Source organism: Cnephaeus nilssonii (genome assembly GCF_951640355.1).
Source record: "Cnephaeus nilssonii genome assembly, chromosome: 5".
Classification (NCBI taxonomy): Eukaryota; Metazoa; Chordata; class Mammalia; order Chiroptera; family Vespertilionidae; genus Cnephaeus; species Cnephaeus nilssonii.
In genome coordinates this window covers 91,463,927-91,483,837 of record NC_137076.1, presented here as the reverse complement: position 1 = coordinate 91,483,837, position 19,911 = coordinate 91,463,927, and the positions used below count along the sequence as shown (strand labels likewise).

The 19,911-nt window shown below is 49.2% G+C and overlaps 1 protein-coding gene across 1 annotated transcript in view; it reads right to left on the bottom strand.

Moving 5' to 3' along the window:
* LARP1 (La ribonucleoprotein 1, translational regulator) overlaps nt 1-17,035 on the bottom strand; it is a 55,734-nt gene extending 38,699 nt beyond the window's left edge. Inside the window, exon 1 of the mRNA XM_079770744.1 lies at nt 16,142-17,035. Coding sequence (XP_079626870.1) covers nt 16,142-16,577 — 436 coding nt within the window. The 5' untranslated portion in view covers nt 16,578-17,035. The remainder of the gene's footprint in view (nt 1-16,141) is intronic.
* Between the last annotated feature and the right edge of the window lie 2,876 nt (nt 17,036-19,911).

Genomic DNA, 19,911 nt, shown 5'->3' with positions numbered 1-19,911 from the left:
CATTGAGCGTCTGCCCCCTGGTGGTCAGTGTGTGTCATAGCGACCAATTGTTCTGCTATTTGGTTGATTTGCATATTAGCCTTTTATTTTATAGGAAGGATTTCACCTGTCTTACTTTTAAAAATATGGCTACCAAAAAAATTTAAAATTACACATGTGGCTTGCCCTGTATTTCTATTAGGCAGCACTGGTCTAAAAGGATATGGTTGCTTCACAGTATTAACCTTTTGCACTCGGATGTCGAGTGTGACTCGACATGGTTAGCATCGGTAGCAGCTCTTTTTATACTCTTTGAATGTATCAATAATTTGAAATCCAAATAAATAAGTTTGTATGAAAAGAAACTCCAGTTTTTTATTCTACTGCCGCGCTTTGTAAAATCTGGGGTATTTAAAAAATTAAATCCCAAGTAGAATAAAGGAATCGAGAAAAAAAGCAAGCGAGTGCAAAGGGTTAATGGTAGTTGGTGGGACAGATTATAGAGATTTGTTCTCTTCGTTAAAACATACTTGGACATCTTCTACAATGAATTGGGGTTGTTTTAGTAAATGGAAAAGATTTCCCCTTCGAAAGAAGTTAAAAGGCCCAACACACAAGTGTTTCCACCCTGCTTTGGTAACCCAGAGCCACCCCCTAACCCCCTCACATTGGCCTGGAGGCCACCCCTGAGAAACCACAAGGTCAGCGCGGCTCTTTCCAGCAGGCTGCACGGGCCTGACAGAGGTGAAGAGGAACGAACATTTCTGGGGGAAGAGAGGCCAGGGCCTGGCTCATACCCACTCAAGAGTGGTCAAAGGAGCAGAGCTGGGACCTCCACGCTGGGCCATCGGGGGCCCAGAGATTCCTGCTGTCTGAAGGTTTGTGTGGGACTTTTCTGGTTGGGGTTTGTATACTTCTGTAGTCTGGGAGAATGCAAAGCCAGATGACAAGTAAGGCAGGAATTCTAGAGGCAGTCTGCTAAGTAATCCCAGCTACTTACCAACTACTGCTCAGCCTTGAGCAAATTACTGAACCTCTCTGAACTCGTTTTCTCCTCTGTAAATTGAGGATCACAACTATGGCTATATCCAATAGGGGTGTAGTAAAAATGAACCAATAAAATGAATAAGGTGTGTGTGGTGGCTCAGAAGTTTGATAATTACATGAGAAGTGGAGAGTCTTGATGCAGTTTTGCCTGGATCCCTAGAACATCTGCCCTCAAGGGGCAAGCTACAAGGCAAGCTACCCCTGAGATAGATTCTAGAACACTTGGCTAAGCCAGGGACATGATAATGGCACATTAGCAATGGATGAACAACTGCACCCAGGAGCACACAAGTTGTGAAAAACTAAGAACCAGTCAGAAGAAATGAGAGAGCGGGTCTGAAATCAGAATTTGGAACCCTACACTTTCATCTCAGGCAGCTTGCGCTGACCACTCACTCGCCCAGCCTGCCCACCCTGAAGATCTGACTTGAAATAAAAAAGCCAGCACACTTTCTGACAAGAAGTCAGGAATAGAAAACTATGACATAAAAAGGCCAGGTCAGGCTCATTACCCACGCCCAGGTTCCACCATCCTTGCTCCAGTTTCTGCTGGTGCCCCTACACTATTCACTCACACCCTCGCTCCACCTCCATGCTGGGGCATGGAGCCTGGGACAGGCCAGGGGAAGTTGGTCTAGGCAAGGAAACACTAACTTCCTTAGCTCTGGGGCCAAGAGACCGAAAACCTGGAGAATAAACATCTGCCTGCCTCAGGCCACCCTTCTGATTAATGGGCACAGTTCGACAAACTAAGCTTCTGGACAGTTTAAGAGACGAAGTAAGAAATAGCAACCAGAAAACTTCCTCTTCAAGTGGCTTAGTCTCAGGAGGGGAAAAGCTTTAAAAAAAATAATAATAATCAGACCCAAGTCACTATGCCATCATCCATTCCTTTCATCTCTTTCCTGGACTACTGCAGAAGCCTCCAATGAGGTTCCCCTGCTTCCAACCTGGCCTCCTGCTGCCCCAAACCCAGTCCAATCTCAACAGAACAGAGTAATCCTGAAGAAACAAGATCATGCCACCTCTCTCACTGTTTTCAGAACAGGACCCAAACTTCCTAAGCTGGCCTCCAAAAGCCTCTTGCTTTTCTGCTTTTTTGAGCCCCTCATCTCTCTCTCACACAGGCCTTTATGTTTCTTGGAGAACTCTAAACTCATTACCACCTAGTACTTGATGTCCCTCAAGGCTAGAATGCTCATCACCAGGCTCCCTTATCTTGGCTCACCCTTAGGGGCATTATTCCAACACCTTGATAGAAGCTGCCCCAGTCAACGCCCCGCCCCCCTCAACACTTTTCTGTTACAATACCTTTGTTTCTTTCACAAAGCACTTACCACTATCAGAAACTGCCATGTAGTATTAAAGGTGGCTGCAAATAGACACTTCTATGGAAAGGCAGGACCCGTGTCCCCTGCCCTTCACTCTGCAGGATCTGTAACGTCTATCAACATAATATGGTAAAAGTGATGCTGTGCCAGTGTGCAGGCCCAGGACCTCAGGATACTGACGGAATTTACTCCGTCTCTTGAAACACCCTCTGAGAGCCCTAAGTCACATGTAGTACTACTACGCGAAGCCACCATGCTGGGCACTCCAGTTCCAGCTGAAGTCAACCTTTCAGCCACCTCTGCCAAGGTACCAAACATGTGAGTGAAACTGTGGTAGACCTTACAGATCAGGACACCCGCCACCTTTACCACTATGTAGAAAAGAATCACTTGGCTGAGCCCTGTCCAAATGCTGACCCACAAATCAGTGAATAAAATGGTTGTACTAACTATTGGGTGATTTGCTTGGCAGTGAAAACCTTGTTGGTTTACTGTGTCTCCCCATTAGAATGTAAACTATGAAGGCAGGCCCCTTCAGTCTTGTTCTCATCAGAATGCCATGGTCTAACACTTAGTAGGTAATTTAAATAAATGTGAGATGAATGACTTTCACTTCGGTGTCAGTCAAGTTACTTCCTTTCACACAAAGGGTAGGCTCAAGCCCTGGTGGTTCTCTAGATAAGCCTGAGGTCTTTGAATTCTCAGTTTCTGGAGATGGGTCAACTTCCCTTCTACTGAGACAGTTAATACTTTGACCCTGGACTGCTCCCGACCTAGGTTCTAAACCTCAGAGCCAGAAGGTGGGTCTCAGCAACCACCCAACTTAACCATGTACAGGATATGTCAGAGTCCTCTCAATAATATTTCTGCTAAGAGATGAGCCACCACTGTCTCCACACTTCTGAGGGCACCCACAACCTTTTGGGGCGGCCCATCTTAGCCCAGCATTTTCTAGAAGCCTAGGTCAGAATGCCCCATGCCTAGGTAGAAGAATCCTATAGCCTTGGCCAAACTCTTGGGGATGACACTCTAAAGCCAGTGCAATTGGGTGGGGAAAACAATCCCCGTTAGATGAAATTTTTCTCACCAACTGCAGTCTTGATCTCCAATTTGATATATCAAACTTTTCCTAGTGGGAAAGAACCTTGAAAGTTCTGGTTCAACCACCTTCATTTTCAGTAAAGGCAAAGGAAGTCCAAAAAGGTTTAGTAAATCACTCAACGCACCTTAGTAAGTGAGTCAAACACCTGGGACTAGAAGGCTGGTCTCCAGTTTTCCTGTCCAGATTCTCCACTCCTCTTCCCCACACCTCCTTTACAAGGCCCACACCAACAATTGTGTGAGGAACAGTCCTGCCTTGAAGAAGTCTCTCTCCATGACTGTGGTCCCCAAAGAAAATGTAATGCTCCAATTAGTTCCAATGCTCCAAAAGCAGGACCATGATGCACAAGGCCTCTAGCCAGGGCCTTTCCCCTTTCTAGCCCAAGTCACAATAACATCTGCCTTAGCTGGTCTCATACCTAACAGGGTGTCTGAGCTGGAAGGGACCTTAAAGACTGAGATCAAAGACACTGTGCCATTTCACAGATGGGTGAAGGGAACAATGACTTGTATATAACCGTTTCCCTGACAGCCCCAACCCTTAGCTCTCAGACAGCTTTTTACTGCTGGGACCTTAGGCCACAATGCCCAGAGGTGTCCTGTCTCTCCATCACATTCTCCCTCAAAGAGGTAAGTAAGCAGTTCCCTCTAGAACTGCAATTCCTGCCCTAGGCCTTAAAGTCTTCCCTACCCTCTCCTCTCAAACTCTTCTCCCAGAGTATGCTCCTCAGCTCATAGGCTGGACAGACACTGTCCTCTCTCCTTTGTACAATAAAAAACAGAACATCTGAGCCCATAGCCCATAGGCCTCACGCTGGCATCCTTGTTTAAAGGTAGGCTGCGTCGGACAGAGGCTGTTTGACCAGGTCGTCTCATTTTTTTCCATAATAACTTTATTAATATACTGTTACTCACCCATTTAAAGTATACAATTCAATGTTTTTGGTGTGTTGTGTTGTTTTTTTTTTGGGGGGGGGGATATGTTTAGAGTTTGGCTTTTTAAAGAAAAACTGAAAACCTCTACATTTCCAGATGAATTTTCTTGATTTTAAAATATAGGTGGTCACTTTAAACTGTTTTTTAATGCAAGGTCAAAATCTGTCCGTAGGCTGGACTGGACCTGCGGAGATGAGATGGGAGCTGTCCATTTGTGACTTCTAGGATATAAACCAAGTCAAGCTGACATATGGTGACAGATTTGATTTGGGTGGTAGGCACACGAAACAATATACAGATCTTGTAACATAGAAACCCATACCTGAAACCTATACGTATGTTCATGCTGACCAATGGCACTCCAATAAATTTAATTAAAAACAAAAACCCAATCATGGAAGGAATGTTATCTTGTTTACCCCTGAATTCTGGGGCCTGACACCTAACTCAGTAATTTCTGAATGAACAAGTCTAGGAAATTACTTTGCAAATTTGCATCTGCAGGGCTACCCAAACTGTTCAAATATTATCACCACATCAAGAAATTCAGTATCTCCTGTGGCAGCTGAATACATTTGGGGGTGGGGGAGAGATTTTTGAAAGTTACTACTTGGCCAGAGCTAAAACCTACTAATGTTCTACCTCCCACAAGAGCTTCACCCATAGGGCTATATTAAGCAGGTCTACTCAAATGCTTTATTTCAGAACAGGCATTTCTACCCACCCCAAGCTTTGATTCTCTGGACAAAATAACCCTAGTTCCCTCAACCGTTCCCTCCTCATAGAAATGTGCATGTGTCCCAGTGAGCCACCCCCTCTGTGTATTCCTGATTTCCTGTCTCCCTCCCACATTCCCTAGAAGTAGCACCCGGTCTCCCACACCCAACCTTGCTCTCACCATATCTAAGTTCCACCCCCTACACTCAGCTCCACTTCAGGCAAAACCCAAACCAGGCTACTATTCCATCCATGTAATTGGTCTCTTTCCCTCATATCGCTGTTAATATATATACAGAAGAAAAGCAAAGAAACTCACCCAAAGTGGCAGAAAGACACCGAAGATGGAACGGGAGGGTTTCCGTACAAAGCACCGAGCCCTTCTCTGACTTTCTATCACCGGGGCATTCCTAAGCACCACAATGTGGGCTCCTCGCTGCAGGACTGTACCCCCCAAGGATTCTTCAATTCCCCTCCACTATGGAGTTGCATGACAGCCCAGGGCAGGGTCAGAAGAGCTGGCTCTAAGTGGCATGGGCTGCCTTCCTTCCTGGGTAGGCTCAGGACCACACAGAAGGAATCAGGCAGAGGACCCAGGAAGCCAGGGAAGTTGGCTTTAGCACCTACCTTTGTTAGCAAACTGAAGACCCGGGTCAAATTCAGGTCTCAAAAAAAAAAACCACCATCAATACTCTTACAATTACCGCTTTTTATTTATTTTTTGCCAGACTCCAGCTAAGCACTCATATTCACCTAGCTCACTTTCAACAATGATCCCACTAGGGGGTAACTACATATAACTCCATTTACTGAAGCCCAGAAGTTACACCAAGGGCACTCAGTTGGTAAGTGACTGGGTTGACTGAGTTCAAAGGTCATGTTCAACTACCCCATTCTGCCTTTTCCTCCAGAGGTAGAGTGAAAACAGAACTGGAGTGGGAGCCCAGAGACTTGGGTTCAAGTCTCAGCCTTACTTTGAACTGATTTTGAACAACTCCTATTTCCTTTCTGGGCCTTTAGTACCTAAACTGTGAGAGGTTTAGATTTAATGACCTCCAGGGTCCCTTCCAGCTCTATATTCCTTCTCTGAAAGGAGGGGAAGTAAACCCAAGCCCCTTGAGGGCACAGCAATAGGAACAGAGTTGACAACTGGACACGGGGCTGCAGAAGCCTAACTCTCTCTCCTTTCTCGGGAAATCACTACGACAGCTGAATTCAGCTTAGGGGAGGTGGCTCTGATGGGAAGGAAACCTAGTACACATTGCTACCTGTGTAAGAACCTGCAGGGCCAAATTGCAGGGACTGGTAGCAGGCAGCCTAGACATGGAGTCCTGCCACACGGGTGCCTCCCCTGGTGGAGGTGGGGGGACTGCCACCTGGAAGCCTGTCTCCCTGCCTAGCCCTCTACAGCAGGCACAAGCAGAATGGAGGCTCTAAGCTCAAGCGTGAGCTCAGCCTATGCCAGTTCTTCAGCAACTGTGCTTCTTTCTTCCAGCAAATGAGATGAATTACAACTAATCTGGCCTTCTTAAAGGTCAGAGAAATCCCATAAACCAGAGCCGCTCCCTACCCAAGAATGACAGCTGATAATTGCCCAAGACCTACAATTCAGGATGACTTTGGAAGCCTGTTCGCTTTTATAATCTGGGAACATTGCCCCAAAGGATCAGAAAGGAAACTCCAAGCCATCTATTCTTAAATTAAGAGGCTCTGCCACATGGCCAGAGTAATCTTTCAAAAGAAAATATCTGACTATGCCACTTAAAATCTTCAATGACTCTCAACTACCTTCCTGTTCAAATCAGAATTTACCTTCCCAATCATCTACATTACAACCACAGGGAATTCCTCAGTTCCCTGAACCCCAGGGCCTTTCCTCTACCAAGAATGAGCTCTCTTTCCAGGCCTTTTCTCAGGTAACTCCTGCCCATCCTTCCCATTTCAGCTTAGTCATTGCTTCCTCCAGAAAGACTTCTCTGACCTACATTGGTTGGGTGCCCCTGCTGCACTCCCAAAGAACCCCATACCTTTCTTACACAGTACCTTCCATACTGGATCGTGAGTGTGTGTTCCTTGCCAACACAGACTTTTATTATTCACTGTGGCATCTGTATGCGACTCAAAATGTGCTGAATGCTGCTTTAAAGTGTGAGATTCATCCATTCATTCTCTAATTAAATGTTCACCAAGCTGCCTACTATTGTGCTTGGTATGTTGTAGGTGCTGAGAATACAGTAGTGGTCAAATACCAAAGTCTCTGACCCAATGGTGATAATAGCTAAGAAGGAAGATGAAGCAGGGTAAGAGAGATGGGGCTGCAGAGTAAGAGGTGGCAGTGTGCTATTTTATATAGGGTAGTCTGGGAAGACCTCTCCATCACACTGATATATGAACAGGAACCAGAAGAAAGTGAGGGTGTGCGCCATGTAGCTATCTAGGGGGAAGAGCATTCCAGAACAAAAGCCATAAAGAAGGAGAATGTGCCTCAGGGAAAACAATGTGGTTGGGAGGTAAAAGTTGGGGGGAATGTCAGAGCTTGGGGAGAATGATGGCATGGGGAGCCAGATCAAGCAGTCTTATAGGATACTAGGCCTGGTGCACGAAATTCATGCACTGGGTTGTGTGTGTGTGTGTGTGTGTGTGTGTGTGTGTGCCCAGCCTGCACCCTCTCCAACCTGGGACCCCTCAGGGGATGCCTGACTGCTGGTTGAGGGATCGGGCCTAAACCGGCAGTCAGACATCCCTCTCACATTCCGGGAAGATGGCTCCCAACCACTTGCCTGCCTGCAAGCCCGGTCACCCCCTAACCACTCCCCTGCTGGCCTGGTCGCCCCCCCCCCCAACTGCCCTCCCTTGCTGGTCTGATCGCCCACAACTACCCTCCCCTGCTGGCCATCTTTGACCACATGGGGGTGGCCATCTTGTGTGAGGGCATGAGGGTCAATTTGCATATTACCTCTTTATTATATAGGAATGCTGAGGCCTCTGATTTTATTCCCCTATAATAAAATGCCTTAAGAGTGTTTTGAGCAAGAGTGACAGACCAAAAAAAAAAAAAAAAAAAAAAGAGTGACAGACCAGTTAGGAGGCTGCTAAACAATCTAGGTGGGAAAGCAATGCTGTGTGGACCAGGCTGGCAACAGAGGAGGTTGTAAGAGGCATTTAGCTTTGGATACAGGTTTTTTTGGGAGCCAAAGGGATGTAAATTAGATGTGAGATGATAGAGAAATAGAGAAACAGTCAAGGATGAGCCCAAGGCTTACTCTAAGAAATCATAAGAACAGAGTTGCTTATTATCACGTTAGGCGCCATGTCAGTCACCGGTGACTGACACTATACTTTCCGTTTGGACCTTGTCATTCTCTGGCCGCCAGCGTATTGGTGAAATCGGGTATTGCGGGCTAAATGGAAAGGAAGACAAAACAGGCTTGGCACTTAACGTCTTAACCTCTCCTGAGCCTCACTTTCCTCATCTGTGAAGTAGGCATAAAAAGCTCACCTGCTAAGATTACATGGGACAGAACAGGGAAAGCACCCAGTAAATGGTAACTATGATATCACCATTATTAATCTCAGGGTTTTCAGGAGCTTCAATAAGCTAAGTGTGTGTGACAAGGAAAGCAAAAACCATACACAGACCAGGTGGACGATTCAGCCACCAGGTGGCCCATGCTACTTCTTAGAGCCAGCTCTTCTGACCCTGCCCTGGGCTGTCATGCAACTCTATAGTTGGGGGGGGGGGGGGTAATTGAAGAATCACTGGGGGGGGGGGGGGTACAGTCCTGCAGCGAGGAGCCCACATTGTGGTGCTTAGGAATGCCCCAGAGATAGAATGTCAGAGATGGGCTCGGTGCTTTGTACGGAAACCCTCCCGTTCCATCTTCGGTGCCTTTCTGCCACTTTGGGTGAGTTTCTTTGCTTTTCTTCTGTATATATATTAACAGCGATATGAGGGAAAGAGACCAATTACATGGATGGAATAGTAGCCTGGTTTGGGTTTTGCCTGAAGTGGAGCCGAGTGTAGGGGGTGGAACTGAGACTCCCAGCCACTGTGGGACTTCTGTTCCTCTGAAAGGCTTGCAACTTAACTTTAAAGCAGGGAAGAGAGAAAGGCTGCCTTGAATAGCATTGTGTCTGGAGGACAATTTTGGAAGGTTATTACAGAGTACCCTATAAACAAGGCTTCTGATGGAGGGGTCATTGAATGTCCCAACAGTACCCCAAACTGAGAATGGGGAGCCCTTCACCATACATGACATTCATACATCAAGCTGCACAAAATTAATCAATTAACCCTTTGCACTCGCTTGCTTTTTTCTTCTACTCGGGATTTAATGCTAACCGTGTCGAGTCACACTCGACATCCGAGTGCAAAAGGTTAAGGTCCCCAATCCTCACTGCCCACCCACCCCCACCAGGACTTTGCTAATCCAAAGGGGCAGCCAAAAAAAAAAAAGGTACCACGTCGAGACTGTCCTGATTCTGAAAAACTCCCTGAGAGAGACGCCCTAAGCTATCTGTCACAAAAAGTTGGCCAGTTGGTTCTGGTACCTATTACAAATAATGCTACTTGAAAAGTAAGCTAACTCCTGATTATCCATCCTTATTTAGGAAAGGCATGGATAACCTCTCAGAACAGGTGATGACCTCAAACTATATGTATCTAGCTTGGGAATGCATCTTCTGGAATATAAATCACTTACATGTGTGGAACATTTTACTTTTTATTGATTTTAGAGAGAGGGAGGGAGGGAGGGAGGGAGGGAGGGAGGGAGGGAGGGAGGGAAGAGAGAGAAGGAAGGGAGGGAGGGAGGGAGGGAGGGAGGGAGGGAAGAGAGAGAAGGAAGGGAGGGAGGGAGGGAGGGAGGGAGGGAGGGAGGGAGGGAGGGAGGAAGGAAGGGAAGAGAGAGAAGGAAGGGAGGGAGGGAGGGAGGGAGGGAGGGAGGGAGGGAGGGAGGGAGGGAGGAAGGGAAGAGAGAGAAGGAAGGGAGGGAGGGAGGGAGGAAGGAAAGACAGATCTGTTGCTTTCCACATGCACAACTAGGGATGGAACCCATAACCTTGGAATTTGCCTTAATTGGGAATTGAACCCAACACTTTTTGTTTTGGTTTGGTTTTTAAAATATATATTTTTTTTATTGATTTCAGAGAAGAAGGCAGAGGCTAGGGCAAACCCAACACTTTTTGGTGTACTACAGGATGATGCTCCAACCAACTGAGCCACACTGGCCAGGGCTTGTATGGGACATTTTAACTTCTGAACTGAGCTCCCCCATACTCACTATCAATTTGATTCTCAAAAGAACCTCAGTATAAGGGTTAGTTCCATTCTGTGAATAAAAAAACAGAGGTGAGGCAAGCTAAGGTCACTAAGTGAGAGCAGAGAGAAGTATTCTGCCCATGTTCTGAATTAAATCCCATCACTTACCCCCTTTGCCCCATAGTTTCCTATATTTTCACCAGCCAGGTTATCAAAACTTGTTTCCTATCATGAACCCCCAGCAAAGTAAGGCTGTCCTCTCTCCTGGCCACTCCCTTAGGTCACTCTGGACCAGCCAGGGAGGTTTGTGAGCCCAGATTGAGGCACCTGTGAGCCCTCTTGAGGTCCCAAAACTCTAATTACCCCCTTTGAGCTTGTCTTGGATTTTGCAAACAGGGGCACTCCCATCTGCCAAGCTCTCCATTTTAAAGAGGTTTTTGTGGTTTCAGACCGGGCTCCGCCTCCTCTCCCTACCCACCTCCCAAAGGGAGGGAAACAGTGCTGAGCTGAGTAACAGCTATAAAACCCTCTTGCCTAGGTCCCACTGCAAATGCGGTGGGTCAGCCAAGAGACTCTGCCTCTTGGGAAAGTCAGGGTTCAAGACAGATGAAAGTACCCACTACCTCCCAAGGGCCTTGAACCACCTCCTAACCACCCCTAACCTCTTCCTCCCTAGCAGGCACTCACCTCCCAGCTAGTGTGAAACTCAAACTCCCTGCCCAGAGGAGAGGGGGCCTGAGAGCTGGAGATTGCAGGTGAAGACCTCCCTCTACCTCTTCCCTAATTGGGTGCATTCTTTAGAAAAGGAGAAAGCGATTTGAACTACAGGAAAAGAGGTGTAAGTCCTCATTTATCTAGGCTAACACAGCAGTTCTTAGCCAAAAGAACTGTTTTATAACTGGTTTGTTTGAATTGGGATCCAAACAAAATCCACACAGTATATCTGATGTTTCAACTCTTTTCATCTGTAACAGTTCCCGTTATTAAAATGCCATTTACTGACTGATAAAAAATTATTTGTGCTGTAGAATTCCACACATTCAGGAGTAGGATAACTCCTACCTCACGGTCAATCAATGTGTTTCTCTATCCCCACAGATCTACGGTTCTACTGGGTTTAGGTTCAATTTTTATTTGGGGAGGGGAGGATTTTAACAGACAGTGCTGTGTATTTTCTACTATAGCATTGTAAGGCACATAATGTCTGGTTTTCCACAATGTTTGATATCACCCCCAAGTGAACAGCCTAGGTTCCTAAAGCAAAAGAGTCACTCCAGCCCTGAGTTTGGATTCAAAACTGGAGTTTTTTCCACTACAGGAGGTATAAACACACACGTTTAAAAGAAAAAAAAAAGGGGGGGGGGGGAAGAGCTCTGCTTTGGTTTCTTTCTTTTGTGGGGAGAGGTTTTATTTAAAGTGTTTTTGATACAACCCCCCCTCCCCCGACATTTAGACCTAACCCAATTCTTTCATTTTACAGAAGAAACAGAAAGCATGGGGGTTGCTGGTTTCCAAAATGCAGGTCACGAACAGAATCAGAAGTGGAACAGATCCTAATAATGATCATTTATTATTTAAAAAAAATTAAAACTGCAATTATTAAGTAAGTAGCACTTAACAGATACTCTGTGCTTGACACTATGCTAAGGGTTTTTTTAATATCACCTGCTTTAATTCTCATGATCTTCTGAAATAGTCAACTATCATTTTCTCATTTTGAGAGTATCAGTGGCTCAGAGAGACTGAGTAATTCACCCAGGATTGCACAGCAAGTTAAATACAAAACTGGATATATACAAATATAGAACCATATGTTGCACAACTGAAACTAATACAATATTATATGGCAATTATATCTCAATAAAGGAAAAGCAGCAGCAGCTGGAGCTCAAAAGTGCAGACTATATGATTCCAGGCAAAGCTCTTACTTGCATCCAGTCTACTTCTAGGGGTGGGGAAGGAGGAGCCAGGGGCTGAAGTAGGTCTGAGGCTATGAGGAGGTCTTCACACAGATATGCAGATGCCCTACCTAGTGCAATGGTGTGGGAGACCTGAGGAAGGACCCAAACCCAGCAAGGAAAGTAAAGAAAGGGAATAGAAGGTTTATTTGAGGCCAGTTCAGTGGGGCAGAGGGTCCCTGGGGTTGTCATGGGTTAGGCAAGATTATATAACCCTTTTTTACTTTGTACCGTCAGTTAGCTATACTTCAAAGGGACACAGAAAAAAGTGATGCCCAGAACATAAACACTCAAGTCTCGGACCCTGCCCCTGACTTTTCTTTAAAGAGAAATCAAGAAAAAGACTGCAGCATTGGTTAAAGTTAAAGGTGCTACAAAACCAACCCACTGATTCCCACACTGGGGTGAGTGGAGGCTTCTAGTGATGATGATACATTCTCAAAGTCTCAACATGCATTTAGTAAACTTTTACTTCAGTCACAATGGCCTTTTCCCCACAGCCCTGAGAGCACATGTGCACTCTCCCAAAAGATAATCTTAATGAAAGGCAAATAAACAAGTTAAAACTTATTTTTAAAACAGTCATCACACCACATTCCAAAGCAGAAATAGCCAATTCTTTGGGTGACCAACATTTAAGATTATCCACACCATGCTCTTTTTGTCTGTAGATAAAAGTCCATATTTAAGGAGATGATCCCATATATTTCATGGAGTACCGATACAATACCAGAAAGGGAAAGTAGTACTGTGTTCTCCAACTCCCTCTTTTTACAAGTGGAGAACATGGAGACCCAGAGAAAGTCCCGGAAAGTCCCATAGTCTCAGTCTCCCAGACATGGTATAACAGCTACATGACAGGCACTGGGCTAAATAAATGCTTTACACATTATCACGGTGAAGGCTCACAACAGCCCCAAGAAGCAGATAAATCATGATTTAATCCCTAGTACACAAATGGGGAAGCTGAGGCACAGAATGGTTACGGAACTTATTGTTCAAGGAAGCACAGCTAGAAATGGTAAGAGCTGGCATTTGAACCCATGCAGTTTTGACCCCAGAACTTTTGCTATATATCATTTCTGCTTTTAACTAAGACATGCTGTGTCTCTTGTACTTGAAGAGTTGTGGCTAGGATAAATATAAATATGTGTGTGTGTGTATATATATATATTTTTCCCCAAAATATTCTAGGGGATGGAAACATAAAAAGCCAAAATGCAAATCCCAAGATTTGAAACAACAAATATAAGGCATAGAAGCTTAAGCCAGAAAAGAAAAACCCACAAATAAGGGGGGAATATAGAAAAATACCTTTCATTACTAGTTACTGCACGTGTCCCTTAAAGAACTAAAACACTAGCATCTGAGCCAAAAGGAGAGCTAAAAATAGGCATTTGCAGCAAGCTTTGGAAAGCCTTTAGCCTGCTTATGAGGGACTCATTTCTGTAGACTCCCAAAAACATGCATCACAGAACACAAAATTCCCAAGACCACACTGCCACTCCACTGGTGTCACATTTAAATTTGTCCAAACTGCAAACAAAATCAGGGCTGGAAAAGGGCCTTAGAGTTCTGTGTGGACTCCAAAGAAAGGCCCATCTAACCTTATCAGACAAGTCAATTACAAAATTCTCCCTCAAAAAGCATCTGAGCCCTAACTACAGGCTTAAACAGAAGTTAATAAATAAATTCAGTTAGTCTGTCAGAGACTATTCCAAAACCAACGAGTAGACAAGACACTTTTTTGCCTTAAGATTTCAGAAGAACAAGCACGGAGCAAATCTATCTGACTCAGAATTTTGTTTTGGGCACTTAAAACAAGTTGTCTTCTCCACTTGGAGGAAAAGGTGAGATGAGATTGTCAGCCAAACTGTCTTCTTCCCACGATCAATAACCCCAGTGACGCACCCTATCAAGGGCCCCTGGACTTGCACAAAATACCAGCTCAGGCATACAATACCACCTGATGTCATGACTGATTTAAAACCCACAGGGCAGGTTCACCATTGGCTAAGCAGCAGCCGCCGCCAGGGTGAGTAGCCCCATTTAAACTTCTGAGGAGTGCTCTCTCCTGGGGATGATTATACCCCTTTGAATTTAAAGAGGGGAAGGACCAAAGAGTGTCTTAAAGTTGCTTTCCCTCCCTCTGTAGGTGGATCAGGAGGGATATGCAAGAAAATGGAGGTTTCAGCACTGCCCTTTGCATAATAGAGCTCTGGAAGGGAAAGGGGGGGGAAGGGCAGAAGGAAGAGAGCACGGTTTGAGGTACTTTAGTAAACCCCAAATGTCCCCTCCTCCAAATGAAGCAACCTTAAAAGAAATAAAAATTGCAACACGCCATTTTCAGAATTAACTGTTCTGTTTTTTCTAGGACTACCAGTGATTCTGCTCCCTTGAATGTGAAGGCATTAAGATCCCTTCAACTTTCCCCATTCTGGTGGTTTAAACCAGTCAGCCTCAACCAGCGACTGCAGAAGGGGAGGAGTTTTGAACCAGCACCAGAGCCCCGGCCACAGGCCATCCTTCTAGCTACAATCGGGTTGTGATACTGGCCAACTTCAAAAGGACCCAAAACCAAAGAATCCAGACGCATTACGCCCCTACGCGCCAGCACGGCAAAGGGAGCAGAGAGGGTGTGCTCCCAAGCCGAGACGACGGTCTATTCTCGGCAAAGGGAGGCCCAGACGGGCCTCCATATTAGCACCGCCTCTCCGCCCCACGCTGACACCGCTCCTTTAGGATTCCCTGCACCTCCACCTCCCCGGGGACCGGGCCCAAAGGGACCCAAGAACCGAGGGAGGGAGAGCGCCGGTCGGCGGTCACATGCCGCTCCCCGCGCGGGAAGGCACCACGTTGCCCCGGCTGCGGAGGAATGCCGGGAAGGGGGGCCGCGCACTCACACTCGCGCACACGCACACTCCCGACCGCGCCTCCGACCGGCACCCGCCTTCCCTTCCACCCCCCGCGTCGCGGCGGGCGCCGAACGCACAGGCCGAGCGGCCGCGAGCAGCCAGCGGGCCGGCGGCGCATGGCGCCCAACTGTCACCCGACCGCCGGGGCCGGCCACTCCCTCCTCGCGGCCCGCGTGCACCGCAAGCCCCCTCACTCGCCTCGCGTTTTCCGCCCGCCCCTCAACTGGGTTCCCCGTCCGCTGGCCATCCGGCTCCCTCTCAAGGCGGAAGGTCCCCGGGATCGCGGAGGGAAAGCCCCGACTTCAATGACACGTTGGGTTTCCTCTTCTCCCCATTCTCTCCCTAACCGACCCCTCAACCCGTCCCCAATGGCGATTCTGCTGCCTAATGCCACACACTCGAGAACAAAAGTTGCTAACTTTTAAATCCCGAACCCGTGAACTCATCGCCGGCCCTGCTGCTGCTGCCCATGACAGGAGCTCATTTAACATTTACAACGTGGGGCTCGCGACGCTACCACAACGGGGAGCGTGGGGCGGAGTAGGGAGAGGGGGCTCCCCGAGGAAGAGGCTTGGGCTGGAAACCGTCTCTCCCAGACCACGCGGCGGGGAGAACTCTTCTCACCGAAACCAGCGCCACCCGCTCCCGGCGAGGTAGGCCCGGGCCACGCCGTTGCCCACTAACCGCTGCGGCCCGGAGGCCGTGCCCTCCCGCGGGGCCGGCTCCCGAGGGCGCCTGGGGGGAGTGCTCGGCGACCCGAAGGAGCCAGGAAGCAATAAAAAATAAAAAACCCCGAGTCACTGCGACCAGCGGCGGACCCCGGAGGCCGCTGGGGGAGGGGACGCCCGTGTCCCCGGAAGAGGCCCCCGCACCCGGGACAGCAAGAGGGAGACCCACCTGGGAGAGACTGTCCGTTCACCGCGGCCAGCACCGGCGGGAGCGCGTTCTTAGTCCACGGGTTCACCTTGGGCGGAGGGGCCTCCACGAAGTCTCGGCGCCCGGCGCCCGCGGCTCCGGCCACTCCTCCACCGGCGCCCGGCTCACCGCTGCCCTCCTCCCCGTCGCTGAAGGCCAGGCCCTCGACGCCGGGAGGCTGAGGCGGCCGCGGGCTCTCGCGCTCCAGCTGCCCGCTGCCCTCCTTGTGTGGCTTGGCGCAGGGGGGCCGCGGTCTCCGGCCACCGCCGTCCGGCTCACCCCCGCCGACGTCGTTCGCCCCGGGCTCGCCCTGGCCCTCGGGCGGCGGCGGCGGCTTCTTCCTCACCAGCCCCCCGTGCTCCTCGGCCTGCAGCAGCGGAGCGCCTCCCGGCAGCAGCGGCTCCACCTGAGTGGCCATCTGCGCGCCCGCCACCCCGGAGAAGCCGGGCGCGCCAGAGGCGGCCTCCCCCGCCTCGAACTCGGCTCTCAGAGCGCCCGCGACGCCTTCCTCTGGGGCGCTGGGCCCCAGTCTCTGCGGAGAAGGGTCGGGGTTCACGCTAGGCGCGGCCTCCCTCCCGGTCGGATGCAGCCGCCGTAGATCCGAGGCCCGCTGGCGGGGCGGGGGGGGGGAGGAAGGCCCCCCACTCTGCGGTCCAGGCCTCCTTGGCGCGCGTCCCCCCCCGCCCGTTCCTCGCGAGGCACCCCCCGGAGCCTGGCAAGCTTCTCGTCCTGTCCCTCCCTCCCCCCCGCCGCCGGGGCGGCCCGGGCTTCCCGGCTCGGGGGCTGCAGCAATATGGACGGACGGGGGAGAGGCGCGGCGAGCCGAGCCGACCACGCGATCCGCGGCAGGCGGCGGGCGGGCGCGCGCCTCGCGACGCGGCGGGCGAGGGGAGGGACGGCGCGGCGGGGGCGCGCCCGCTGGGGCCGACCCTGGGCGACGGGCGGGCGGCGAAGGCGGCGGGAGCGCGCGCGCACGGCCTCGCGGGCCCGCCCCTGGCCCCGCCCCTCGCCTCGGAGTCCTCGGAGCACCTCCCAGGCTTGGGGGTGCGGGGTGCTCAGACCCGACGGGGGCGAGCACGTGCCTGATGCAATTCGGAAGGGGGGGTCAGGAGAGAGGCTGGAGACATGGGAGGGGGGCGGGTGAAAAGGGGAGGTGTCTTAAAGGGCCAACGCCTGAGAGCAGCCGCAGGTGGAGCACATGGAAGCCGGCCACGCGGCTGGCCAGGCCTGCTTATGCTTTTAGGTTGGGTGCTCCAGGTTCGGGGAAAGGAACTATTAATGTCACCTTCGACTTACAGGATGATGGGGGGGGGGGGGAGGGGGGGGACCTCTACCCTAAAGACGCGCGGAGGCCGCAGGTTCCCTGGCACCCTGACCCCGCCCGGGTGACCTTGGGCGAGCCGCCCTCACCTCCACTGTCTGTGCTCTGGTACCGCCGACCCTGCGGACACGGAGGTGTGTTTGACGCCGGGTGCGGAAGGCAGGTCCTGAAGCCTTAGACGAAGGCTTGGGGCGCCTAGGAAGTGGGAATTGAATCACCAGCCGCCCCCAACCTGGCCAAACTCCCGAAACTGTTTTTTTGTTTTTTTTTAATGGGCAGGAAATGTCTTTTTTTTTTCAAGTGGGTTTCATTTTTTTCTAACAAATTGCTTTGGGCAGAGTTAAACCAACTCGTGATTGCGACTCCTGAGGTCTGAGATTTTATTCTGGCCCTTATGGTCTCTGCAGCAGTCATTAATTCATTGGGCCTCAGTTTCCCTAGTGTACAACGAAGGCGTGGTGTATGACTGGTTTCAAACTTTAGTGCACACTCATTTCAATAAATATTTACAGACCTCGTACTGTGGGGGCCCTTGGGTTCTAGGAAACCCAGGTTTAGCAATAAACCAGGCTAACAAAGTCCCTATCCTCATGGAATGTACATTTAAGGTGGAGAAAGAGACAATAAAAGTATGTGATAAACAAGTTCTTGTCTAGTATCTCTGAAGACAATAATGACTACAGTAATAGGTTAGACCAGTGGTCGGCAAACTCATTAGTCAACAGAGCCAAATATCAACAGTACAACGATTGGCATTTCTTTTGAGAGCCAACTTTTTTAAACTTCAACTTCTTCTAACGCCACTTCTTCAAAATAGACTCACCCAGGCCATGGTATTTTGTGGAAGAGCCACACTCAAGGGGCCAAAGAGCCTCATGTGGCTCGCGAGCCACAGTTTGCCGACCACTGGACCATTAGACTATTTCAGCTACTTTAGTTTGGACAATAAGGGAAAATTTTGAACACAGATTCCAAAGCATTTGGAATCAGGCCTATCTGGGATTGAACCCAGAAATCTGCATGTCTAATAAGACTCCTTAGGTACTTAGCCACCAGGTGGTCCCACACTTCACTTGGAGAAGTTCTGGCCTCTGACTGTGATCAGGCTGTGATCCCACCTGCTCAAGAGACAGCAGCCTGGAAATGTTGGCAGTCTCCCAGACAGTTAGAACTCACAACCTGCTTAGTGAAAAGCTTCTTGGAACTGCCCCACAGGGCAAGGCTGGTTGTAGGGCTGTTGTAACCAGGACTACTCAGGAGAGGTGCTGGTGGGGACAATCTGATGTCTAATCCCAACTCTTCCATAACTTGAACTCTGCAAGGTGGCCAACTCTTCACACTTCCTTGGGTCCACTTTGCTGGTGGAAAAAATGGGGGTACATAATACCTGTCTTGCTTCTACCCTCTGAGCTTTTGTGAGGAGTTAAGTAAGACCATAAACTGATCTCTGAACGCATAATAATCTGGCCACTCAGTATATATATTAGAGGCCCGGTGCATGAATTTGTGCATGGGTGGGGTCCAGCCAGCCTGGCCAGGGGGAGGGGACATGGGTGGTTGGCCAGCCCGCCTGTTGGTCTAACTCCTGGTCAAGGGGACAATGTGCATATTAGCCTTTTATTATATAGGATATACACTGAGTGGCCAGATTATTATGCATTCAGAGATCATAATAATCTGGCCACTCAGTGTATAAGTCAAAGAGCTGTGTAAATTATAGCGACTGAGGCCAGTGTTTCAAAAGAGGTACTAAAGGCTGGCGCCATTTGGGGGCTCAGCCCATCGGGTTTTCCAGATCACCTGATAAATTCATAATTCTTTATCCCTAAAAAAAATAAAAAATAAAATAAAAGAGGTACTAAAGAAGGTAATGATTAAAGGTATCTCGGTGAATTTAAGCACAATTTTTCATAATTGCATTATATATACCTTTAATCAGAAGGTAAATTGCCACTGGGATGCAAAATTTTTTATTGTATTTATTGATAAATAATTTCTGAAGAGGTTCTTTACATGATGCCCTCTCTAAACTTTGTTAATATGGGACATAATGGTCATGGTTGGTCATTCTTTCCAATCCTATATAATAAAAGCCTAATATGCAAATCAACCGAACAGGGGAACGACAGGGGTGCAGGCGAGCAGGCTGTGCCAGGCCAGCCAAGGCAGGTGCTAGTGGGCAGAGGGAGGGGACGGCAACAGGTGGTGGCGGCGGAGGGGCAATGGGGGGGGGCGGTGCCGGAGCTGCCCCCTGGTGGTCAGTGTGCTCCCATAGGGGGAGCACTGCTCAGCCACAAGCTGAAGGCTGGTGTGCAGCGGTGGTGGTGGGATCCTATCCTGCCTCCACAGCAGCGCTAAGGATGTCCAACTGTGGCTTAGGCCTGCTCCCTGCAGAGAGCGGGCCTAAGCCACAGTCAGACATCCCCCGAGG